A 27429-nucleotide genomic window follows, 5' to 3' on the forward strand; every position below is an offset into this window, starting at 1 on the left:
GAGTACAGATGTCTGCACGCTGAAGGGACCATATTCTACTACACTTTATTTGCTAGTGAAGGTTTCTTGCACCAAAAAGAATGATTTTCATGATTTTCACAATTAATTTGATCCAAATATTCCTGATAAACATATTAAGAACTAAAAAATAAAATAAATAAATAATAAAATAAAATAAAATAAAATATTTAATGAATAGATTTTATTACCCTGGTCCCAAACATGTTCTACCCTATGTCTGATCATTATGAACATACTCTACTCAAAGATAAGAAAATTATAATTTTTTAGACTTCAGATAAAAAAAATAAAATAAAAATATTCCAATAAGAACAAAATTAAATAATAATAAATATTTTTTTTTATATTTGTATATTATTTTGGGTTCCTCCTTTCAAGAGATTCAGAGGAGAGGAGGTCAAATCAGGACGCAGCTGTCTTGGAAGTCAATGCTTCTCAAACATCTGCACAATAACATGCTACTAAAGGTGTGTGTGAGAGAGTGTGTGTGTGATATTTCAGCTTCTGTGCATCAGCACTTTTGAACATGTGGACAATCATAATAAAAGACTGAGTCTGTGCGTGTCTGGCATGAGAAGAATTAAATGGACAGTGCTGGTTCTGCATTTCTAGAGATGTCAAGATGATTGAATGGACAGATGGGAAGGACTATGAAGAGAAAGTAGTACCTGCAGGAGAGAGATGTTGCTCAAACTCAACCGGAAGAGATGATTCCTACACAGAGAGAGAGAGAGAGAGGTTTTGACAGGTTTGTGTATGTGTGTGTGTGTGCGTGCGTGTGTGTGTGTGTGTGTGTGTGTGTTACCTGGCTCCCACTATCAGCTGGTTCCTGGTGAGGTCGAGTGCGAGCGGCGAGTAGTCATTCACTCCAGGCAGGGAGAAAGAGAACAGCCACGGGCTCAAAGCTGCGGCAGAAAAGAGCCACGGGTGACATTTACACAGTTAGCTGTGAGCCTGGACGTGTGATCTGTTGTTTAGCTGCTGTTTTCCACTGTTTAGACAGATGTTGGAGAACATGTGCAAAACTAATCCCACAGGTTAACTCTATGCAAATGATAATGTGGCGTCTATCAGCATTTCCTCTTCATGTTGCTGTGAGCGACTGCACTGTTCTGTATGATTTGTCTTTGCACACACACAGTGTTGATGTTTAGCAAACTGTGAAGATTGTAAGTGAGTCTGATTCATGCATTAATAATCTTGTTCATGATAAGATGCATTACCCACTGATGACATTTACATGTAAACACGCCATTTCCCTGCATAATGTGATTGAATGACATCTTAGTTACTGACATCTACTGTACACTATCGTTCAGAAGTTTAGCTTGGTAAGATTGTTTAACAATTTGAAGCTTTTTGCTCACCAAAGCTGCAGTTATTTTATTTGAAATACAGTAAAAACAGTAATATTGTGAAATATTATTACATTTTAAAATAACTGTTCTCTATGTGAATATATAGTAACATGTAATTTATTCCTGTGATCAAAGCTGAATTTTCAGCATCATTACTCTAGTATTCAGTGTCACATGATGCTTTAGAAATCATTGAAATATTCTGATTTTGTTTTTAAGAAACATTTCTTTTTGTTTTCAATGTTGAACATTGCTGGATGACAACATTGTTGCTTAATAATTTTGTTGAAACTGATATATTTCAGGATTCTTTGATGAATAGAAAGTTAAAACGAACAGCATTTATTTGAAATAGAATATTTGATCAATGTAATGCATCCTTGCTGACCCTGACTTTTGGACTGTAGTGTATAATCAGATTTTTTTTAAAGTTACAGAGCCCACCAACAGTCGTGCATTCAGAGGCAGAAACAGCTGCTAGCAACCTGGTGAACTCCAGCTGTGTGTGTGAAGATACTAAATATATGTTGTCCTGTTTAAGAGAAACATTGAGAGAGACACAAGGGAAAGTGACGGTTGGGAGTCCAAACCACACACACACTGGACCATTAATGAGGTGTGATGCCAATGAAACCAGACGCCCAGTCACAACATCAGCCACAAATGAGAGAACAACACAACCCACATACAGAAAGGCAGGGAGGAGGTGAAGGAATAGCTGGCAAATTCTTATTAAACTTTAAATACAACCTTAGCAACCATTCACACTACTTCTTTTTCGAAACGTGAAACGTGTATCGCCAAACATTTTGACTTCAATGAGCGTCAGTGAAGACAATGCCATTGGCTGCTGTGCTTCTTGTTGGAGGTAAAGGAGAAGATCCAGAAGGCCTAAAAGTATTTGGTCACTTAAAGGTAATTTTGGAATATCACGCCAGTGCTTATTTGCCAATCAGAACATTTAGCCAATTAGAAACGCTCTATTTGGCGATAAGTTCGAGCATTCAGGTTTGTTGACATTGGCTTGTCTTTTGGAGAAAGAGCGTGTTGTTAAAGGGATGGGGGCATCTTCACTTTTAGACTTTTTTTTCTGTTTGCCAGATTGTATGTTAATCTATGTGTCTCCTAATGTCTTCAATAGTACATCAGCTACTAGTGCAATTTACTAACACTTGTGTAAAGGAGGAATTATGAGACGTAAACACAGTGTAGCCTTGCATATTAGCAGGGCAGACTGTGTCGATTAGTGTGTGATGTTAGAAACTGCAGGGTGTGTGAACATACTCCTGATATTACACACAGCTGTGTTAACCTTTAACATCTGGGCAGCATATGATTAAAAGAAAACTTCTGGCTGTTAACTAGTCTCAGATGAAAACATACGCTGGATCGGCAACAGACCATTAATGAACGGACTGATGTATTATCCATACAAAGGGTGTTTTCTCAAAACAAAGACCTCTAATCTGATTGACTGGCTTTGCGCACTTTCCAAGAGACACAGTGCATACGTTTTTAACAAATGAAGCGAGGTTGGGCGCTTTAAGTCCCTGTCAGGCAAAGCTGTTCACTTGGTGGGCAGATTGGCATTCAATATCAAGCTAATACATCTCCTAAAGTGGACTGAATGTAGAACGAATAAAATTCGACAAAAACTCTTTAGTCTAAATCATGTCAACAGTTCAGGATCAGTAAGATTTTTTGTAGTTTATGAAAGAAATCTCTTATTATCACCAAGGCCATTTACTATCACATTTACTTGATCAAAAATACAGTAAAAACTGTAATATCGTGAAATATCATTATAGTTAACATTTTTTTAAATAACAGATCCCTCGGAAATCATTCTAATATAATGATTTGGAGCTCAAGAAACATTTATTATTATTATTATCAATGTTGAAAACAGTTGTGCGGCTTCATTATTCATTGTGTTTTTTCATTATTCTCAAATGAATATAAAAAGTTCAAAAGAACAGCATTTATATGAAACAGAAATCTTATGAATCTCTTTAATGTCACTTTTGATTAATATAACACATTCCCAGTGAATAAATATGGTCTATGCATCTGTGTAGAATAAAACGCAGGTGAAGTCTTTTGAAAAAAAAAAAGGCTCTTGGATCTGAAGATTACAGCCGCCAAATTGAACAAAGTGATTTCTCCCATTCATTTCTCAGTTTTTATCCTCCTTATGCCGTCTGCGCTTTCACTTAGATGGTCTCTTCTGGTCTAGATGCAAACACAAGCAGTTTTACAAGCTCGTCACACTGCACCGAGATGTTTGGGGGGAAATAATTCAAAAGCTTATCGTTTTAACCTTTGGCTGCAAATGCGAGTGATGAAAAGGGCAGGAGAGAGCGAGGTATTTTACACCCACCTGTGTAGGAGGTAACAGGGTGCATTTTTCTCCGGCACTCTTCAGGCAGAGAGGGCACAGGCTCGGGGTCAGAGGTCGCTGGGAGTGAAGGCGTCTGGGACGAGACGAGAGGCAGAGAGAGGAGGCGGAAGATGACAAGTCCAGCGAAGGACAGTGGTCCTGTCATGGTTCCCGCAACAACCACTCCCGAACTTAGGAAAAGTGAGAGGGTCCTGACATGATGAGAGATGAAAAAAAATCATTATGTTATTAAAGGGGTGGTATAATGCCCTTTTCACAAGATGTAAAATAAGTCTTTGATGTCCCCAGAGAGTGTGTGTGAAGTTTTAGCTCAAAATACCCCACAAATCACTTTTTGAGGGTGAGCAAAAACGCCTCGTTTGGTTTCTGTCCCTTTAAATGCAAATGAGCTGCTACTCCCGGCACAGGGGGCGGAGCTTCAACAGCTTGCACTCACACAGACATGCACTGAAAATGTAAAAAACGTTTAGCCCTTTATGTTCAAACCGGATTCAGAAAATGATGAAGAGACTCAAGAAGAAGTGACAACATGAAGAAGCAACAGGGCGTTTCTGAATGGTTAGTTGATGAATTTATGTAGCTTATCTGTAGTTATCTTCTAGTCATTGATTCGCATTTTCTGTCATGATAATCTATAAATCATGTTCAGAGGGCGGGGTTTATGTAAATTCTAGGGTTGGTGATGTCACTAACCCCGGAGGAATGTTGTGTAGTCCCTATCAGCCGTTGGTTGTAGTCCTTAAAAAGAGATTTCTTTAAAAGCAAATATCTCCCTTTGCTTTGAACTTTGAGCGTCATAACTTTGCAGATGTTGTTTATGCTCAAACAGCAACATTACACACTAACTAAAGTTAAAAAAAGTGAAATCATAATCAACCACCCCTTTAAAATTGGAATCTTGGAAAAAATTTGGACTTTTTGAAGCTTGAAAGCCTCAGTCTCTCTATTTTTAACTGAGCGACTAGTATAAAGGCTGTTCACACCAAGGACGATAACTATAACGTTAACTATATTAGCGTCTACACCATCAAGACGATATTGTTTTGTTTATTCTAAGCATGCGCTGGAGTTTTGTGGTCTGTCACTTTAAATGCTTGAGCTCTTTAAAGAAAGATGGGTTCTGATTGGCTGTCAATGTTTTTTTTTCATTCATCAGTTTGACAATTAATGACATGGTAGTTATTTTTAGGCTGCAGTCAGTAAATTCACGGAACCAATATGATGAAACACATTCGATTTCTTTATCAACATTACGTTCACTATAACCGACCTTACACAAGAATACTTGTGGATAATTTTGTGAGTGTGTGTCCGTTGAAGATCAAGGAGTCGCGAAACAGAGCTTGATCTTGAGATCTGAAAGCGCCTCAGTGAGTGTGTGTGCTTTGAGTGTGTGCGCACAGAAAACAGCGCGCGATTGCAAATCGATATCGCTTTTGCCTCTTCATGCATTTGAATTGTGTAAAAACGCTTGAGTGTTTTAAATTGGCTAACACGTGCAAATATTAAACTTTCACTAGATAATCTTTAAATGCAATTAATCACATGCGTTTCGAACCGTGGGGCCTGGTTCGTACGGATCACGGATCAACTATGATCCGTTACACCTCTAATCATTATAGTTATTGGTGTGAACAGGCCTAATTCTTCAGGGAAAAAATCCTTTTGCATTGCAGGGAAGAAAGTAAATTGGGTTTGGAATTACATATGGAAGAGTAAACGATGGAAATACAGATAACAGATTTTAAAAAACTTCAAGAACAGAAAGAAAACAGATGGACGTCCAGATAAAAAGACAGATACACAGTGAGCAGCAGAGAGACCGCTTCATCTTCTCCTGATGTGTTAGTTTTGCTATTTCTAATCTAATTAACCTCCATCTCTCATCATTGTAAGTGACTGGACCTCTTCCAAGACCTGCAGCGGTTCCACATAATGTTATTCTAAAACACAACATTGATTTTGCTGTAATTGTCAGCCTGTGGACGATGAGGCAGCAGATCATTAAAAGTTTAATTAGAAGTTGAAGAAAGGATTTTGATCTATTTTCAGCCTGTCATGGGAATCAATGGGTCTCTGTGATCTCGGACGGTTCACCCAGTTAATCTTTCCATTAGGTGTGTGACAGCGCATGAGGCTCAGGTAAACCCGACGTGTAAACACTCATCTGAGATCTTACATAAGAGACACACACAGCTTCACTCTAACACACACTTCCCAGTTAGCCTCCAAGTAAACACACACACACACACACACGCAAACACATACTCAATCACACTTAAACATACACTTCCTGATGCGTCACAGAGAAACCACTGAAGCATCTGTCTTGGCTTTACACACACAAACACCAAACATTACCCAATCTGTAGAGACTGGAGAGGTGGTCTGATGTCCTGTAACTAAACACACTTTTTTCCACATTTTTGTACTGATTCACTTAAACTTGATACCATATGATAGTATCAATTGGAAAAACTCATATACTTTTCTAGTCAGTCCACATCATCTTGAATACACCCTCAAAAAGCAATTTTCCAGGATACAAATACACTAAAGAGGAAAGACCAACATGTCCAAAAGTGTCAAGATTATGATCAATAACATAGTAAATCAGGTTGTGCTTTTTCTTAGCGGCTGAAGCCTCTGTCAAAAGATGATTGGCTCTTGGCCATTCTTAAAGCTGCCATATATTGACTGTCGAAAGTCTCCTCCTTTATATAATCTGTCTTCTTGTGTATGTACAATGGTACTGAAGGATTACCATATTCATGTACCATGGTATTTAAATAATATTTCAAGGTTATTCAACTAATATCATGGACATGGTGATACTTGGTTGAATCATCTATTTAAATATGGCAAACTGTGTTCATTGGAGTTCAGTCAACTGAAACAGTGATATTATTATAATTGACTAAAACCCAAATTAAAACTATTAAAGAGCATTTATGGTAACGGATACAAAGATGAAATAAAATTTAATAAAAAAAAAACATTTTTAAACATGTTTCCTTGGCAACTGAATTAAGTTTAAGAAGTTCTACAATTACTAAAACTAAAGCTTAAAAAGATGTAATTAAAGTGAAATAGAAATAGTTAAATAAAAATAATAATAATAATGACAAAAATCACATAATTAAGTTACCAAAAATTTTCTAAAATGAAAATAAAAAATGAAATTTAAGAATAAAAGCTCATTCAAAATATTAATAAATACTATAATAGTATATCAATAATACTAAAATATTTTTTTATTATAAATGCTGAAATCATCATTTAACATTTTACCTTTCTATTAAATATTAATAAATACTAAAATAGTTTATAATTAATACTAAAATAACCCAGAAATCATTTAACCTATTTTTCAAACAGCTTTTATTCAAAACTCTATCAAAATGTTATTATTAGAAGGGGGGAAAAAATTATACCATATCCCCAAAAAATAGTCATATGGAAATATTCAAAATAAAATATTGTGAGAAAACTTTCAGCTGAAATTGATTACATTAAAGATAGGTCAAATATATTTACATTTTATATTTTATTTAATAAGCTGATTTGTGTCAATTGTACTGGGTTAAATACTTTCTCATATACCTATTTAATATGCAGAAAGGAACTATAAATAAGCCATTCATGGATTGATTTTATCACAAATGAAAACATACACATTGTGATTTGTTTATTTATGCATCCTAACCAGCAACACTGGCTCAACCAATGGCATGACTTGGGGGCGGGGCTATGAGTAAGTCTGATCAATGGAAGAGTATTTGGGAAACCCTTTTTTTTTTTGCAGTTCCACTTGTTGAACCAATTAGTGGAGACGAAATTGCACACTTCAGCTGTAAAACATTTATTCAAAACTCTCAAAATCCAGTTAATAAGGAAAAACAGACAGCAAGTGGATGGGGTAGAATGGTGTTAATGGTGAGTATTTGAATTCATTGTAAATCTGTATAGTTTTCATGTGTAATTCCCTGGCAGCAGGATCCAGGCTCTTATTCTTGGCTCGGGAAGCGTGACGCTGTGCAACAGACACTTCATCGCAGACCATGTCTAATGTACCTCAATAGCAAAAGACCCTCAATCCCCCAAATCCCCCTTAATACCCCTCAGCACCCTATTCATGCCCACCTTCTCAGACTCATCAGAGGCCACAGAGGTGGAGGGATGACAGAGAGAGATGGAGACCCATGAAAGCCATGATGGCAGTGACAAATGCACCAAAGGGGAGGCCCGGGTCACACAATGGGCAGACTAGGTGGGCCACTGACGGCCCGTCTGGGCCAATTCATTTTTTATTAAAAGACGAGATATGAAAGAAGAAGATGAATAAATAAGGTCAAAGATGGTTGACACACACGAGCACCAATCACACACAGATATCCATGGGGTCAGAACAGGTTAATAACGAACTGACAACTCTTCTAACTAGATTAGACTGAGTGAACAATTCACACAATGTGTGTTACTCCAGATATTTTAAGATGTTTGTTGGAAATTCAAAAGGGTACCTTAATTTTTCAGACCCATGTCAAATGTTCCCGTGTTGTGTCTACACAAACATTGCGACATTGCATGAGGTCATGCCTGGTTTAGAGGGAGTTTGTTTCTTGCCTCTGCAAAGTATTATAAAACCCATCAAAACAATCACAGATTTGAACATGAGATTATGAACTAACCGAAATGAGGTTTCACTTTTACTCAGGTTTTGTCGAAACACTTTGTCTGGTCAATATATATCTATGCATAAACTACTGTTAAAAGGTTTGGGGCCAGTAAGATAAAAAAATAAAAATAATAATAATAATACTTTTATTAAGCAAGACCATATCACATTGATCAAAAGTGACAGATCAGAGATTTATAATGTTACAAAAGATTTTTATTTCAAATAAATGCTGTTATTTTGAACTTTCTATTCGTCCAAGAATCCTGAAAAACATTCATCACAGTTTCTTCAAATATGGAGCAAAAATTCTTGAGCAGCAAATCATCATATCAGAATGATTTCTGAAGGATCATGTGACACTGAAGACTGGAGTAATGATGCGGAAAATTCACTTCATATAGTAAAGCTGTCTTCATGTTATATCCAGTTGTCCAAAAATGTTGTACAATTTAGCATTACACTTTATTTTAGGGTGTCCGTGTTACAGTGTAATTATACATTTAGGTATTGAGTAATAATAATTAACTACATGTACTTACAATAGGATGTAATTATGTACAATTTATAGTTATTACAACAGTAACTGCATGTAACGTGTAACAAGGACACTGTAAAATAAAGTGTCACCAAAGGCAGTATCAGATTCGGACTTATAAATCTTATAAGACACACTGTACTTTCAAGTCTTGCAGATGCTTTCCCACCTCAGTTTCTGTTCTCCCACATGCAGGTTTAGTCAAAGTATCTCTTTAATATCTAATGGGAGACCCAAAATGACTTCACCTCTTTCTCTGTCGCTCTAAAGCTCAGTGAAACACAAAGGTTGTCGGGACGGGAGGTGTTCTCTGCGGTCATGTGTTGTGTTGCCGTCTCGTCGGCCCAGTCTAATCCAGACTAAAAGATTTAAAGGCCTTTATGTGGAATTACAAACTGAACCGGCGGCCCTGGACACCCATGGCTCCCTCTAAAGCAGTGTCGCAAGGTTCAAAGTTCAGGACGTGAGCCCAAAACGACCGCTATGGTGTTTGTGCGAGTGTGTCCTAAATGATTTATGTGTAAAAAGAGCCAAATATTTTTTTTAAGCAATGTTTCCGGTCAATGCGACTTAAGCATGTTGTTAATTACCACAGAAAATAATCTTGAGTTCTCTCAGTTTGTGAGAGAATTTTAGTGCTTGTTATCAATGTTTTTCAAAGAAGTCTCTTATGTTCATCAAAGCTGCATTTATTTCATAAAAATTCTGTAAAAGCTGCAATATTGTGAAATATTTAAAAATAACCTTTTTCTATGTGAATTTATTGTCAAATGTAATTTATTCCTGTGATCAAATCTGAATTTTCAGCATCATTAGTCCAGTCTTCAGTGTCACATGATCCTTCAGAAATCATTCTAATATGTGACCCTGGATCACAAAACCAGTCACATGTCGCACGGTGGCAATAGCCAACAATACATTGTATGGGTCAAAATTTTACATTTTTCTTTTATGCCAAAAATCATTAGGATATTAAGTAAAGATCATGTTCCATGAAAATAGTTTGTACATTTCCTACCGTAAATATATCAAACATTTATTTTTGTGAGTGAATGCAACACAATCGCGAAACATAAATGAACAACTTCAAAGGAGATTTTCTCAATGATTCGATTTTTTTGCACCCTCAGATTCCAGATATTGTCCTATCCTAACATACCATATACATCAATGGGAAGCTTATTTATTCAGCTTTCAGATGATGTATACATCTAAATTTCATAAAATGTACCCATGTGACTGGTTTTGTCGTCCAGGGACACATATGATGATTTCGATGATCAAGAAACATTTCTGATTATTATCAATGTTGAAAACAATTGTGATGCTTAATAGTTACATTGGAACCGTGATCATTTTTTTCCCTCAAAATTATTTGATGAATAGAAAGGTCAAAAGAACAGCATTTATTCAAAATAGATTTTTTTGTAACTTATCAATGTCTTTACTGTCACTATCGATCGATTTAATGTGTCCTTGCTTAATAAAAATATTAATTTCTTTAAAAAATCTTACTGAACCCAGACTTTTGAAAAGTAGAATAACCAAAGTACACAAAGTACAAACTGTGTCTACAGAAGTAAAGCATAACAACGACGTTAGTCTTCGATGCGATTAGAATTTACAGCAAACACATACTTTTATACCGACTCTTTACCAGAACATACAAGCTTTCATGATTCTGTTTTTTGTCCCACAGACTTCCATCGTAAGTGATGTATAATGCAAATTTGTTTCGACAAACTGAGGGACGAGCCAAAAATGATGTGGCATTCACAAGCAGAACACAGATGCTGTTGATAGAAGTTGTTTTCAACACGCTACATTCCTGAGATTATGCAATGTATAAACAACTGAATTCCTTGGATATTAAGTTTCGCGTGTAACAAGGACAATGAGTGAAAGTGCAAATATACGAAGGGCGTTGAACGAAAAGTCTGCCAAATGTCAGATCTTGATCACAGATGCTCTCCTCTCAAGCACATTACTGGAAGACAACTAATCCACGACGGACCTGTGTAAACAGTCTGGAATAAACACAAGGATTAATGCTAATCCACAGTAGATAACACTGTCTCTCTGTGACACTGCTTTACAACCACTGCAGCATCAGGATGCTGATACCGAGGATTTATGGACTCTATTCATCTTTAATTGTCCTCCGTCAGGAAAAAAAAAGCAAGTGGGAGGGAAGGTATAAAGGAAGACAAGTAAGGTGATAATGAGCAGCTGTGATTGCAGGAGACATTTCAAGATGAAACTCAGGAAAGTCCAGACATCAGTTTAGTTCAGATGTTACAAAAACAAAACATTCACTGTTTGGTTGAACAAGAAAGTCTAGTTGATTAAGATAATTAAAGACATATGAAATCAAAATTGACCGTGTTTAATTCCTGCAGTTGTTTTGAGTGGCTATAGGGCTGTCAAAATGCATGAAAAAATACATTCGAATTTTATACTTAAATATTACTATATGCGATTTTAAAAGACATAATTTCAGTTAGGAGGAAAAACCTTTTGAGGAAAATATTAATGTACCGCATAAAATTGTTTATTCAAATTCAAAGCAGTGAAATAACGTGACTGTCTGTACCAAAAAAAAAAAGTGTATAATGTTTAAAATAACATTTATAAATCAAATATAATTTTGTAAAATCGCATAAACAATTATGAACAAAACTATGGAAGCTTTTTTCAGCCACAGAATAAAAAATAAAAAAGGTAATTGTGACTTTTTTTTTCATAATTGCGAGTTTACATCTCGCAATTCTGACTTTTTATCTCAGAATTCCATGATATTAAGTTGCAATAGCGATGTACCTGCATACACCATTATACCGATATCTATATTCAGCTGTTTTCTCTCTATTTGCTTTTGTTTTTCTCTCTCCTGTATCTATGTGTGTCATTGATTTCTTACCTTGTATAAGCAACTGTTTTGTTAATTTGCAATAAATATAATTTAATTTAATTAATTAATTTTAAAAAGTTGCAATAGCGAGTTATAAAGTCAGAATTGCGTGATATAAAGTCGCAATTCTAGTAAATTCTAGTAAAAAAAAGAATTACTTTTTTCCTCAGAATTGCGACTTTATATCACGCAATTCTGAGGAAAAAAATAATTCTTTTTTTTACTTTGAATTGGACTTTATATCTCACAATTACGAGAAAACATGTAAGAATTGCAAGAGATAAACTCGCAATTGCGAGAAAAAAAGTCGCAATTATCTTTTAAAATGTTTTATTCTGTGGCGTGAGAATTGTGAGTTTATAATATGCAATAGCGAGTTTATATCTCGCAATTGTGACTTTATAACACGCAATTGTGACTTTATATCTCCCAATTCTGAGAAATAAAGTCAGAATTACGAGATGTAAAGTCGCAATTGTGAGATAAAAAGTCGCAATTATCTTTTAAAATGTGTGGCAAAACCCTCACAAAGTCTTGAGACGTGTTTTTTTAAAAGTTAAACTTCTTTTAACTTTACATGGCTTTCTAAACATACGTCTCTCTGTTGCGAGACGCGAGTGAAACGGTCAAAGATGTCCGTCTAGCGCTTGTTTGCATAGAAAACAATGGCTCTTTTTAAAACAACTGCAAGACCATGTTGTTAGGAGAACGATAATCGATGCATCTACAGCCTCGTTCATGACATCCAAGCACAGTTTTTTGTATAATTCACCTGTGAAACCATGCTTGTGTAAATTGTTATCATCCATTCAGTGCAACAATTTCCATAAGAAATTCATTCTGCTTGCATGTCATGAATGAAGTCCATGCGTAGCCTGTGATAACAAGTGTCGTCAACATGACAGAAAACAAAAAACTGCCTTCAAATATGCAGATGCACTAGACTTAAAATTCATCATTTGCAGAGTGCATGCAATTTACACTAGTTTGTCTGACTCACTGATAAATAAAAACCCTCCTCAACAAACATGGCCTTTGACATCGCCTATAGAGAACATGTTTTTGCCCATGGGAGCCCGGCCACAATCCCCAACATTTCCTCTAAGCGCTGAAAGGGGTCACACAACCAAAACCTTTATCCCCAAAAAGAGACCCCAAATGAACTCTATTCCCATTCACGCAGCTGGAGGTCCGTGCGCTACCCTAGTTAGGGCACTAAGACGGGCCAGCAACCTTTCCCGGCCAAGAGCCAACGCCAACCTGAGATACACGTACAGGCCGATCCAAGCTGTGAATTAGCAGCTCCAATCAAGCAGTTCCACGGATATTTGTTGTATCTCTGAAAGTGTTTGCCTTTTCAGATGCGTCCCTTGTTTGCAATTTTTTTTCCCAAAAACCTTCCACTCCTTCGCTGTCTCTGCGTGAAAGCCTTCTCTGTGAGACCGGCCAACTATCTGCCAAAGCAGAGGCTCTTTAGCACGTGAATGAAGTCCGTTGAGCTTTACAGGCGCTGTGAGCGAGCACGCTTTCCCTCAGCGCTGACCACGGACCCGACACCGGGCAGAATCTTAAACAGCGCCGCAACAAGACCGGCCTTTTATTGTGTCCATCCTCACGCCATTCACGTTTCACTCATTCTCTCACTCTCCCTTTCTCCGTCCATCTCTCGTTCTCTTTGTGCCGTTAACAACGTGAGATTTGTGACAGAAGCATCTGTCTAAACAGAATTGGTGTATTAAGCAGATATAAAATGGGAAACGAAGGTTTAAATTAACTTCGGGAGCTTGAAACTATAAACTCACTGCTTACAGCTGTATGATATTTGCATATTTGTCCCTGAATCGTTGCACATCGGAGGCTGGCCCTGAATAATGGACGACATGAACTTGCAGATCCATGAATTTTCATTATCATGGTTGTTTAGGTTTTCTTTTAGCAATTAATTCTGTGCTGTGAAATAAATCCTACAGCCACTTATTTATATTTATCGCATTTCAAAACAAAAAAGAAAAACTACATTGTTACATGTTAGTTAATGCAATAGTCAGTTTAATATAACATGAACATAACTTTCAGAGCATTTAATAAACTTGGTTAATGTTAATTTCCACATATACCGATACTTCCTAACATTAAATGTTGTAGTTAATGAATCGCAAGAAGTGCCATTTATCAAATTATCATCAACCAAGATTAATAAATGCTGTAAAAATAATAATATTTTTAAACATTTAAATTGATATTAAAAGTATATATACACTATCGTTCAAAAGATTGGTGTCGATAAGATTGTTTAATTGTTTGTTTTTTAAGAAATCTGTCATCCTCACCAAGGCTGCATTTAATAAAAAACAATATTATTGTGAAATATTATTATAAATTAAAATACCCGTTTTCTATTGTAATCTATTTTAAAATGTAATTTATTCCTGAAATCAAAGCTGAATTTTCAGCATCATCACTCCAGTCTTCAGTGTCACATGATCCTTCAGAAATCATTCTAATATGATGATTTGCTGCTCAAGAAACATTTCTGATTATTATATCAATGTTGAAAACAGTTGTGCTGCTTCATATTTTTGTGGAAAACAGTGATGCATTTTTCTTTTCCAGGTTTTTTTTGCTGAATAGACAGTTCAAAATAGCATTTATTTGAAATAGAAATATTTTATAGCATTATAAATGTCTTTAATGTCACTTTTAATCAATTTAATTTGATTTAGAAGACCACAAAGTTACATATAAAAACATGAATATGATTAAATAAAAAAATTAAACAATTAAAATTAAACTGATTTGAAATTAGTTGAGAAATACAGACGGAAAAGAACAACAAAATGAATTGTCATGACAACAGACTAATTTTATTACACTGAAAATGGGAAAAAAATTACTTCAAGACAAGTAAAAAAAAACTGATCTGAAATCAGTTGAGAGACAGAAATGACCAAATAGACTGCAATGACAACAAAAACTGATTAATAAGTGAAATTGAACAGAATTGAACTGAACTGAAATAGACAGAAGAGGGGAGACAGGCAGACAAACACACACAAAGAATCAAAATGCAGTGAGTCAGTGACAATATGGACAAAAAGGATAAATTCTTGCATAGTAGCTCCATCTATTCAGACAAACACAGACGCACTTGAAGTGGTCAATCACACACACACACACACACACACACACACACACTCAGAGGCCAGCGCCACAGGCTGAGAGAACAAAGAGAATTGGACACACAATGGGGGAGGTCTGGAGATGACGGCCAAACTGTTTATCAGAATACCTCAACAAAGACACGGAGAGAGGGAGGGGACAGAGAGAGAGACGGAAGACGGGATGGAGCGGAGAGAGGACGAAATTGGAAAAGATACGGGAGGACACGAGGGGAGGGAAGACATGTGGGCAAAATTGCTTCCAGGACAAAAAAAAAGAAGGGAAAGCACAGTGCAACAAGATGGAAAGATTCTCATAAGTGGATAGTTTTCGCCACGGATGGATAGATTAGAAAAATAAAAAAGAGTGTACTCACCAGGAGTAAGGTGTCAGCGTGGGCTCATTCCAGAGGAGCGCATCCGACAGACTTCAGATCTGTTTAACAGAATCCTTACAAACAGACAGACAGAGAGAGAGAGAGAGAGAGAGGGAGAGAAATAATTTTAGTCAGCCTCTCACGGACGAGTAAAGGGGGAGATGAAGGGGCTTCGGTAATGTGTGCAGTGAAGCATTCAGCCCTGTGAAAAACAAACTGTTAACTTTCTCAATGGAGGGAGGCTGCTGGGGGCACGACGGCTGTGCACGAGGGTGTGTGTGTGTGTGTGTGTGTGTGTGTGTGTGAAGCATCTGTGGCGAGCAGACGCGGGGACAGAAAGGGTTAAAATTCCTCTAACTGTTCCCAAACTGAGGCTGGTGCACCTCGGATGCGTACAGCAGCCTCGGTACGTATTTGAACACTGATGCTACTCTTAAAAATGTCTGGATTTCACCGCTTTCGATACAAAACTGTGATCGAACGCTACACTTTTTTTCACAAATCCACTAAAAATCGTTTAAAAATAAGAATAAAAACCACTAAGCACACCAGATCAATTCTCTTTAAGATCACACAGGTGTCCTATGTCCTATTTATACACTACCATTTAAAAGTTTGGGGTCTGCAAGATTTTTTAATGTTAAAAATACAATGTTTTCTATTTGAATATATTTTTTTAAATGTGATTTATTCCTGTGATCCAAGCGGATATTTCAGCATCAATACTCCAGTCTTCAATGTCACATGATCCTTCAGAAATCATTCTAATATGCTGGTTTCTTTTTATTATTAACGTTGAAAACAGTTCTGCTTCATATTTCTGTGGAAACCATGATAAAAAATAAAATAAAATCAGGATTCTTTACTGAATTGAAAGTTCAAAAGAACAGCATTTATTTGAAATAGGAATCTTTTATAAATATCTTTGCTGTCACTTTTTATGAATTTAATGAGTCCTTGATGAATATTAATTTCCTTCAAAAAAATCTCACTGACCCAAAAAAGTCGTCCGTCATCACAATATTCAGAATCCTGCATTATTTTACATGGCCAGCAAAAATCACTGTGAATAATTAGTAAATATTTAACAGCCTCATATAATATATCAATCTTAGATGCCATATTTATTTACATAATTTGACATGAATAAAAGCAAGGCTGTCCGGTACAGAAGCACAGTCTGTTCAAATGTCTAAACATAAAATGTCTTTAACTCTGTAAACGTGACCTCAAACCTCAAAACTATAACCCATTAAAAAGACATATGTCTATCCATCACAGCTCATTTTCATGAATGTCAAATTACATATGCCATCTTCCGTGACTAAGCTCCACAAAAAATATCTGGTAAATGTTCTGCGTAATAAGCATACTTTTTTCCTTAAAATAAATGCCATTTGGGTTAGTACTTTGTTATTTAATGCAGTTCCACTCAGGCATTTTTAAGTGTGACTTCTGTGTCTTTTTGGGACAATTTAACAAGAAACCTTAGCTCACTCATAAGCTGAGAACAGCACTTTGAGAAGCAGTGGTCTGGTATCTGTGGCAACAACAGCCCTCCCCCCACGGCATCCCATAATACAGCTGTAATTTTCTTTTCAATCAATTCAAATTTGACATTTCACAGTGATTCTAGGTGAAAAGAGATCAAGAAACATGTTCAATCCCCTCTATCATTATTCCGATTCCCTCCATCTCCAGACCCCCGTCACACACAAAAATACAATACGCAATGGGGCGGTTGATTTCGAATTCAAATTTTGCACGACTTCCTCTTGAGACCAACCAATTCACTCACTCATTCATCCATTCATTTGTAGCTCCATTCAACTGAGTCGTATAATTCAGCAGACTGAAATTACATGTTCATTCATTTTATTCTCTGAGGTGAATGAGGGAAAGGATGATATTTTATGCAGGAGTTGTGCTGGATCCACAACATGAGAAGTCAACAAAGTCAAAAGATCTCTCATCTCTTATCCAGCAAAATCACAACTTTCTGCTTTACTGATTTCACCAGAATGTCAACAAGCTTGACGAGGAAGACCATAATGATTTGCTGCTGGACAGCATGGCTTTGCTCATTCACCAGCTTGACCAGCACTAACCAGATTTAACCAGCACCAATCCAGTACTACTTAACCCCAAACCAGAATAAACGGGCATAAACAAACCACCAAACTTCTAAACCAGCAAAATCACAATAGCTGACAAACTCAACCAGCAAGAACCCATTGCTTAAGAAGGACCTGAAAGACTTTTTTTTCTTTCTTTACAGCATGGCTTTGCTTGTCCACCAACAAGACCAGCACTGACCAACCATTACCAGCACCAAACCAGTACAACTTAACTCTAAACCAGAATAAACCAGCTTCATATTAGTACTAACCAACATAAACCAGCCACCAAAGTTCTAAACCATCAAGATCACATTATCTGACCAGCTTAACCAGCAAGAACATTCTGCTTTACTCATTTAACCAAAAAGTCAACAAACTTGACAAGGAAGACAATAATGTTTTGCTGTGGGAGAGCATAGCCTTTCTCATCCAAAAGCTTGACCAGAACTAATCCAGTGCTACTTAACCCTAAACCTACCAGAATGGACCAGCATAAACCAGCCACCAAACTTCTAAACCAGTAAAATCACAATAGCTGACAAACTCAACCAGCAAGAACCCACTGCTTTAGCTTGACCTGAAAGATCATGTACTTTTTGCTGTTGGACAGAATGGCTTTGCTTGTCCACCAGCTAGACCAGCACTGACCAGCCATAACCAGTACTACTCAACTCTAAACCAGAATAAACCAACTCCAGATTAGTACTAACCAGCATAAACCAGCCACCAAAGTTCTAAACCAGAAAAATCCCATTAGCTGACCAGCTTAACCAGCAAGAACATTCTGCTTTACTCATTTAACAAGAAAGTCAACAAACTTGATGAGGACAACCATAATGTTTTGCTGTGCGACAGCATGGCTTTGGTCGTTGACCAGCTTGACTAGCACTAACCAGTGCCAATCCAGTATTAACCCTAACCAGAATGGACCAGCATAAAACAGCCACCAAACTTCTAAACCAGCAAAATCACAATAGCTTAACAACTTAACAAGCAAGATTTATTTTTTATTCTTGTCAAGATTAAACCAAACCAGTACTACTCAACTCTAATCCAGAATAAACCAGCTCCAGATAAGCACTAACAAACATAAACCATACACCAAACTTCTAAACCAGAAGAAGAAAAAAATCCCATTGGCTGACCAGCTTAACCAGAAAGAACCTTCTGCTTTACTGATTTAACCAAAAAGTAAACCAGGTTGACAAGGAACACCATGCTGTTCTGTTGCAGCATAGCTTTGCTCGTCCTCCAGCCTGACCAGCACTAACCAGACATAACCAGCACCAACCAGATATAACCAGCACCAAACCAGTACTTCTTAACCCTGAAACAGAATAAACCAGCAAAATCACAATAGCTTACAAACTCAAACCAGCAAGAACCTGTTGCTTTACTAGTTTAATCAATCATGTTGACCAATTTCACCTGTTCGGTTTCTCTAGTGAACAAAATGGTTAGGCTGGTTAGCACCAGTTAGACAAGCATCAAACCAGCATTAACCAGCCTGAACTAGTGCCAAAACAACACTAACCAGCATCAACCATTTACAAATCAGCATTAATCTGAATCAGCATAAATCACCCTGAACCTGCATGGAAATTCATGTTGTTTTATATGAAACAATATGATGACACAAAAATACATCAATAGAATAGAATAGAATAGAATAGAGAAACAAAAATACATCAATAGAATAGAATAGAATAGAATAGAATAGAATAGAATATAGAAACAAAAATACATCAATAGAATAGAATAGAATAGAATAGAATAGAGAAACAAAAATACATCAATAGAATAGAATAGAGAAACAAACATGCATACAGAATGACCAACTAATTCATCTAATCAAATCCCAAAGAAGAGGAATACTATTAAAACAAAAGAGTTGTACAGTATGTTAGCGTTCAGAATCAAGTTAGTCTGGTGTTAATTAGTCCTTGCTCCGCCCCTCGCGGGTGTGTTCCCTCTCGAGGGGTTCACTATGAACATGTCATGTCTGAACAGATGCCAGTATCTTAAGTCATGCTAGAGCACTGGATGAAGAAACACAAAACACATTTAGCCAACATGATCTCATTGTGAAATGCATGACTTATGCTGTAATCATCTCAGTTGAGCACACATTTGTGGACACTTTTTTCGTTCTACTCTCTATTTCTCCCACTGATTTAACTTAATTCTTACAAATCATTCTTTATAAACACATGCCGTATGCTGGGTATGTGCCATACTCTTCTCTGCAGGCACTGAATGTGGGTGTTTGTGAAAGAAAGTTGGATTGGGAGAGATGGGGAAATGAGGTAAAAATTTTGGGACGCCAAGTCAAACTCAAAATGAATTAAAAATAAAACGATTATTTCTGTCAAATATAAAGTCCGCAGTGTTTGAGCACACAGTTTTTCAAGGACAAGAGTACAGAGGTCTTTTGGTTTATGTATGTTGGGTTATTTTAGCTCAAGCTTTATGTGCACCTCACAGGACTGGCTGTTCATTCCCGAACTCCTGTGGTTAATCTGATGGCTGCGATCACAAGAAGCCCATAAGACAGCATCAGGGGACCACTTGGTTTAGTCCATCTTCTCTGTGAGGAACTCATGATGAAGACTCATATGCAAGGTGAAAAAAAAAATACATAACTCAATTGAAATAACTTGTGTTCAAGACAACAATGAGATTTAAAGGGAGAGCAAGTGAAGACTTTTGTTGAAGTTTCATGCTTAGATGTGTTTGTATTTCTCAACTAGAGGTTCAGAGGAGATCAATAAAAAAAACAGAGATCTCAATATGCATTAACTTGCATATTGACGTTTCGCATTATTAGAAATCATTCTCAAATTGGTATTTTTGTCTTGTTTTCTCATCAAAACATCAATAAAAGATAAAAAAATAATAATTGAGTTCCATTGTGAATGAAAGAACTGCAGGGGGTTTGTGTGAACTGATGAAAAGCTAATAATAAATTAAATCATAAAAAATGCTAAATGAGAATATTTTGAATAAATGCAAATCAAGATTAAACACTTTATAGAAAAAGATAAAATATTGTATTTGTTTGTCTGACCATTAACCAACATCAGAGAACTATGAACAAATGTTGTTGAATTATTGAAACCTTGACTCGCAGGGGAACTTCAAGTAGGTCAAATGGGTTTGGCAGACAAAAGTTTGGGAATCCCTGACATAAAATATTGACTACAGATTTGTTTTTAGAAAATATACCTACTATTAAGTTTCCAACCAAAATGAATAAATACAACAACATTTAGTAGTATAAAACAAGTACTGACAACAAGACTAAAATACAGTTTTTGCAGTGCATTGATTTTTATAGTTCTATAATCTTATACTGTATGTCAATGATTGTCTTATTTGCATCTATATTTATTTCCCCCAAAGGTGAAACATCCCAAATAAAGTAGATACGCAAATAAAACTGTGATCTCCTTCAAGTCTCCTGTGAGAGAGCAACTGCTGGGCAATAAAATCATCCTCCAGAGAGCGACCAAAACAAAAACAGGAGGAGAGAGTGAATGATGGTGCGATTTAGAGAATCCTTCAAGCCTCAGGTGGGATTCAGTCAGGTCTGATCTCTCTGCCAGAGAGGAAAAACACTCTCCTGAGACACAGAGATGTTCACGCAGTAACTACTACTATAGCCTATGATTCCTCCGAGGCGGAGAGAAAGAGACAGGAGAGAGGGAAAAAGATGAGAGAAAATAACAAGAATGAAGATTCCCCTGTCAGACAAAACAGAAAGAGTAGTTGATCTCCTCACAAGAGCATTAATAAAGTACATTAAATCCAAACAGAGAGAAAGAGAAACAGGATGAGACCTTCATTTAACTTTTTATTCACTTTAAGTTTATATTTTCTCCTGGGCTGTAACTCTGAAATCCCAACTTGATCAGTCACGTGTTATACACAACTGACGACATCAAACATCAACGACATCAAACCTGAATCAAAGCTTCTTTTGTGCACTATTCACAACACACACAGTCAAACAAACGTCCCAAAAACATGTCAAATATTTTGCGTAGGCCAATAATGACACGAGGATCAGATTGTCCATTAATATGCATTGGCACCAATGTAGAGCTGCAACATAACATCGACAAATTCGATAATAGTCGATAATGAAAATAATCGGCAATGGTTTTGATTATCGATTAACTGCATGTTCACTGTGCTCGGAAAACATCCAACGGTCATGTCACTTTAATGACGCATTTCCATGGACAAAACATATCTGAAATATGATGGAGAACACACACTGAGCTACAGCGGGAAAAGTGCAAGAACGTTTTCCTAAACTTGAGTGTCATATTAAGCACCTCAACTAAAAGTGTCGAGTTTTATGCAACTTGCCCTTTCATTTGCTTTGATGGATGCACGTGCCGTTTATTGCGTTTGAGACACGATTTCCTCTGTCGTATCCTTATCTGTAAATGTTTAAAAGTCACACAAATATTTCCATTTTGCATAAAGGCTTGTCCTGACAGCGGGAGTCTCCGTTAACCTTCACAGACTTCAGCATGTACATGCAACCAGACGGCAGCAATAATTATGACAAAAATATTTCTCGTTAGACATTAACTCTTTCCCCGCCAGAGTTTTTGATCATTTTCATCAGTTTCATGGCCCCCAGAATATTTTGTTGTATGAATATCTGAACATGCAATATATAAAACCAAGGAGCAGAGCCTCTGCTTTTAGTTTTATTCTAGTTTTATTCTATAGCTTCATGCATTCTTTTTTATCACACTTGAATGTGGGTAAGTTTCATTAAAAAAAAAGCAAAATTCTATGGAAGCTTGTTTCCGCCACTGAATAATAAATAAATAATAATAATTGCGACTTTTTATCTCACAATTCTGACTTTTTTTCTCACAATTGCGAGATATGAAGTCAGAATTGTGAGAAATAAAGTCGCAATTCTCAGAAATAAAGTAGCAATTGCGAGATATAAAGTCGCAATTCTGAGAAATAATGTCGCATTTGGGAGATATAAAGTCAGAATTGTGAGATATAAAGTCAGAATTGCGAGATATAAAGTCAGAATTGCATGATATAAAGTCGCAATTGCGTGTTATAAAGTCAGAATTGTGAGATATAAACTATTCTGGGGTAAAAAAAAATATTTTAAAAAGTCTGTCTTTTTTTCCCTTAGAATTGGACTTTATATCATAATTTTGAGAAGAAAAGTCAGAATTCTGACTTTATAAGATGCAATTGCAACTTTATTTCACGCAATTCTGACTTTATATCTCGCAATTCTGACTTTATATCTCGCAATTCTGACTTTATATCTCGCAATTCTGACTTTATATCTCGCAATTCTGAGAAATAAAGTCAGAATTGCGAGATGTAAACTCGCAATTGTGAGATAAAAAGTCGCAATTATCTTTTAAAATGTTTTATTCTGTGGCGGAAACAAGCTTCCATAACATTCTGAACAAAAAGCTGAGAAAATCTTTCTAAATATAAAAATCTTTTTTTATTTGTCAAAGACTACTACAGCGTGCATAAGCAATGCTTCATTCGACTGTTTCTGTTTCTTCTTCACCTGTGTTTTGATCAGGAGATTCTGTACTCATTCAGAAGTTGCGTGACAGCTTCCCGTATAACAGTGAAAACAAGGAAAGACGGAAAATTCCGCCAATGGCAGGGAAAGAGTTAAAGGTGCTGTATGTAATTTTTTTTTTTTTACTGTACTAAAGCATAAAAATACCATGATATATTTGTAGAGATTTAGGAAACATGCTAATTTCAAATACTTGATTATCAGAAAATCAATGCTACAGCCAATTATTCTACTTTGAAATGTGCGTTCAATGTCGGAAGGTCTGTGTGATCCCGCCCACTGCCAGCTTATCCAATAGTATTTCGACACCTCAGGTAGCCAGTAGCCACCTCAGCCAGAGTATCGCAGCCATGGAAGCCAGCAAATGAACTGGGTCGATTGCAGTGGTTCTCAAAGTTTTTTTTGGTGCTTTTCTATGGCGAGTAACTTCTCTGTCGGGCTTGTTCAGACGGTGTTGAAGTCAATGTTCTTAAAAAGGAAGATTCAGTGGAATTGACCCTTCGCAGGGAGTTTGATTGACAGGTGATCTGACCAATCATAATCCGCCATCTGCCGAATCCACCATTTTTGTCTGACAAAGCAGCCAGGAGAGTTAGTAGATTAACGTAGGAGGATTTGAACTTGAAAAAGAGTGTACTGACGTCTCTCCGCGGTTAAAACAACATTCCTTCATATGTTCTTTCATGTTTATTTGATGCTATAAATTAACTAGAAGTAAGAGATGATCGGTTCACGAGCAGCTTTAACTGAAGCGATCTGTCAGACACATTAAAGAGCCATAAAACGTTATTTATTGTTTAAATTTTTTTTTTTTTTTTAATCACCAAATTTCAAAGCTGAGACTTTGTTTCATATCAAAAGTAACCTGGTCTGTCCTGTCTGTCAGCACGTTGTCAGTGTCCTCTCTGCTCCGCGATGTATTTCCACTGTGTGAGAAGTGAGAACATGGTGTGGTGTGAGAGCGGCGTGGCTGTTTTCATCCAATTAATCAATTTGTCAAAGAAATAATCTGCATATTAATCGATTATCAAAATAATCATTAGTGTCAGCCCTGCACCATTGTTCTTTCACCAACTAAGTGACAGAGTGAAATGCCAGTCCTGAAACCAGATGGCTGATGGGAGAAAAGAGCACAAGGCCCAGCCTGACCTGTCGGACACGACAAACATGACAGCAATTACCCGCACACATAGATCATACCCCGCATCTCAGGAAGAAGTCAACGGCCCCTTCAAGGGTCCACCAGAGCACGGGAGACTAATAGCTCTGCTGTTCTGACATTTTCTTAACCTTTAAAGCCATCAGCCAGAGCACCATTCATCTTCCTTTGCAACGCTCCAAAAACAGACAAAACAGTGGGACGCCCCAGTAGAAAGAGTTATGTTAAACCAATTTCAGTAGGATTGAGACAAATGTGGACTGGGAAGGTGAACGTGCGGTGAAGAGCAAGCAAAATAACCTCAGTTGCACAGATACTATTCATTCAGAGCAATTTGGGGTACACTAATAGTAGGGACCGTCCCCTCCAGGGGCGAGCTGGGGTTAAGTGCCTTAATTAAGAGCATTACAATGATTGGAGATTTTAGAAACTCTGCAGTTCATGGGTCACATGACCTGGGATCGAACTCACGATGTTTGGGGCTATCTGAACGTCATGAATACAGCGCTGTTTTTCCTCCCAATGAAAACAGATGCAGAGTTTTCCTGCCCTCGCAAACACTAAACTTAGTGTTCTTATGCACATAGGAAACTTTATGTCACATTTGGAAGGGAAAAAATGGCCTGGATGTATGATTCACATCTTATTTAAAAGAACAGTTCGCCCAAAGTAAAAAATTCTGTCATCATTTACTCACCCTCATGTCATTCAAAGTTCACATGACTTTCTTTGGAGATGCTCTGTAGAACATTTACACGACTCTTTTCCATGTGCAATGAAAACACACCGTGACCAGGGGTTGTCAAGCACCACAGAAGTATCATAAAAGTAGTGCATATAACATGAGCACTATATTTCAAGTCTTAAGTAGATTTGTAAAATAAACTGAATTTTAATGAATAATTTTATAATTTTTTGTAGACGATAATTATGCAAGATTTGAAATCAAACATCAGGAAATTAGCAGATGTGACATATCTCTAGTTATTATAGTTAACTAAAATGGGGGGAAAAGCACTTGCGTTACTTGAAATACAATAAACGTAAACTGAAGTAAAATAAAATATTTTAAAAAGATTATTTCAGCTATAATTGCCAAGTACACATTTCCCATTTTCATTTTGTATAACTTAATACTAAAATAAATTCAAACTGAAAATGTTTATAATAATAGACATTTAAAACAAAACTAATAAATATGACAATTATATTAATAATAATAATAATACCATTAAAATAAATCAGAAAATGTAAAAATAAAACTAATTCAAAATATTAACAAAATCTCAGTGATATTAAAATAACACTGCCTGTTCGACAGAATAAATAAAAATGATGCCAGAATAATCATGTTACGATAATATCTTCATTTAAATGAAGCATGTTCATTGTGTAAGAAATTCTTAATCAACTATTTATTTCACATGGCTAGAAAACACAACTCATCTCTGTGGCTTCATCACACACCACAACAATGTCAAAACAACTCACAAATTAATATGGGAATACCTATGGCAAAAGTGTGAATCTCGACCACAGAGTCGAAAGTTTCACTGCAATTCACACTCTGACAGCAGTCGATAACATCTGTAAGGAATGCATTAGACATGTGTAGAGTTAAACTATAGCTCTACAACACTCACAGTGCTAATAAAGTACTCAATAAGGCAATATATAAAGCTCGATGACGATGAGGCACATATTAAGCCAGAAGGTGTTTTAAATCATTTAGTATATTTCCAGGTAGTTGTAGGGTGTGGTTGGTTACTAGGGCATATCCATGGTATTCTGGTCATGGCTTGTTTTCATAGGCTACTTCAATATACATTTTTCAATTATAAAATATTCAATTTTTGTATTTATTTTTTACCTGGTGGATGATGACATTTGTAATGGGCTGTTCACACCTGGGATGATAAACTGTAACAATAACAAATTTTGAATTCTATGAGAATAGAGAAGTCACAATTATACCAACAATGAGACCGAGGAACGATATTGCTGGAATCACTTTCAGAGCATTTTTTCCATCTGATTAACGGTAAAAACATTAACAGCCAATCAGAATCCACCTGACAATAAAGAGCTCAAACATTTAGAGTGGCAGACGGCAAAACTGCAGCGCATGGTTATAATAAACTGAATGTTATTGACGCTAATGTAGTTGTCGTTATAAATATCACTGTAGTTATTGTTCTTTGTGTGAACAGGCCTCGTGTCAGACAATTTGATATGTCCATCATAGCACTAATAATCTGGGATTTTAAGGCCTTAGAGTTAAATTTAAAAGATTAGTTCACCCAAAAAAGAAAATTCTGTCATTATTTACTCACCCTAATGTCGTTCCAAACCCGTAAGAGTTTCGTTCATCTTCGGAACACAAATGAATCTGAGAGATTTCTGTCCCTTTATTGACAGTTTATACGTAACTACCACTTTCAAGACCCAGAAAGGTAGTAAAGACATCATTAAAGTAATCCATGTGACTCCAGTGGTTTAACCTCAATTTTATGAAGTGATGCGAGTGCTTTGCGCAAAAAAATATTTCCAACATCTCCAACGTAAGTTCAGAATTCTCTCAAATTTCATCAAAAAGATCTTCATTTGTGTTCCGAAGATGAACGAAAGTCTAACGGGTTTGGAAAGATAGGGTGAGTAAATTATGAAAATAATCATTTTTGGGTGAACTAACCCTTTAAGGGTTTGTTAAAACTCTGCCTTAGCAAACGTAATTAATAATTACCCATAACGTTCTAACATATTATAAATAGATATTTTTTTAGCTACTCCAATAGGTTAACTAGCATAACTTCATTTGTAAAGCACCCTTGAAAAAAATTTTTTACATGATACTTCACAGGAAACATGCACTCAAAGATTCACATGCATGTGTGGAAAGTGCAAAAAGCAAGCAGGTCCCCCCAAAATTTAATATGCAAATACATTTTTTGCTATTTCCTATTTAAGGCTTGTCAAGCAGTAGCTTAAAAAAAAGCCTCTACACTAACCAAATGGATTGACAGATAGGGAGAAAGAAAGCTACCGTGCCTTACATAAACACTTTCCTCTTGAAAAAGACCTGCTTGTTTGACTAACCGAGCCTCGAGGTGCTCAGACC

The 27429-nt window shown here is 36.4% G+C and overlaps 1 protein-coding gene across 3 annotated transcripts in view; it reads right to left on the reverse strand.

Annotated features, from left to right (window-relative positions):
* sema5bb (sema domain, seven thrombospondin repeats (type 1 and type 1-like), transmembrane domain (TM) and short cytoplasmic domain, (semaphorin) 5Bb) overlaps nucleotides 1-27429 on the reverse strand; it is a 58732-nt gene that overhangs the window by 23601 nt on the left and 7702 nt on the right. The window contains exons 2-5 of one of the 3 annotated variants that reach the window (XM_082189910.1): nucleotides 15443-15516; nucleotides 3760-3971; nucleotides 827-926; nucleotides 690-735 (exon numbers count right to left, since the gene is read on the reverse strand). In XM_082189910.1, the coding sequence (XP_082046036.1) occupies nucleotides 690-735; nucleotides 827-926; nucleotides 3760-3925 (312 nt within the window). In that variant the 5' untranslated portion in view covers nucleotides 3926-3971; nucleotides 15443-15516. Of the gene's footprint in view, nucleotides 1-689; nucleotides 736-826; nucleotides 927-3759; nucleotides 3972-9244; nucleotides 9838-15442; nucleotides 15517-27429 lie in introns of those variants that run through there. The other 2 variants (XM_082189911.1, XM_082189912.1) reach the window with 2 other exon arrangements.

Source organism: Leuciscus leuciscus (genome assembly GCF_965113295.1).
Source record: "Leuciscus leuciscus genome assembly, chromosome: 14".
Taxonomy (NCBI): Eukaryota; Metazoa; Chordata; class Actinopteri; order Cypriniformes; family Leuciscidae; genus Leuciscus; species Leuciscus leuciscus.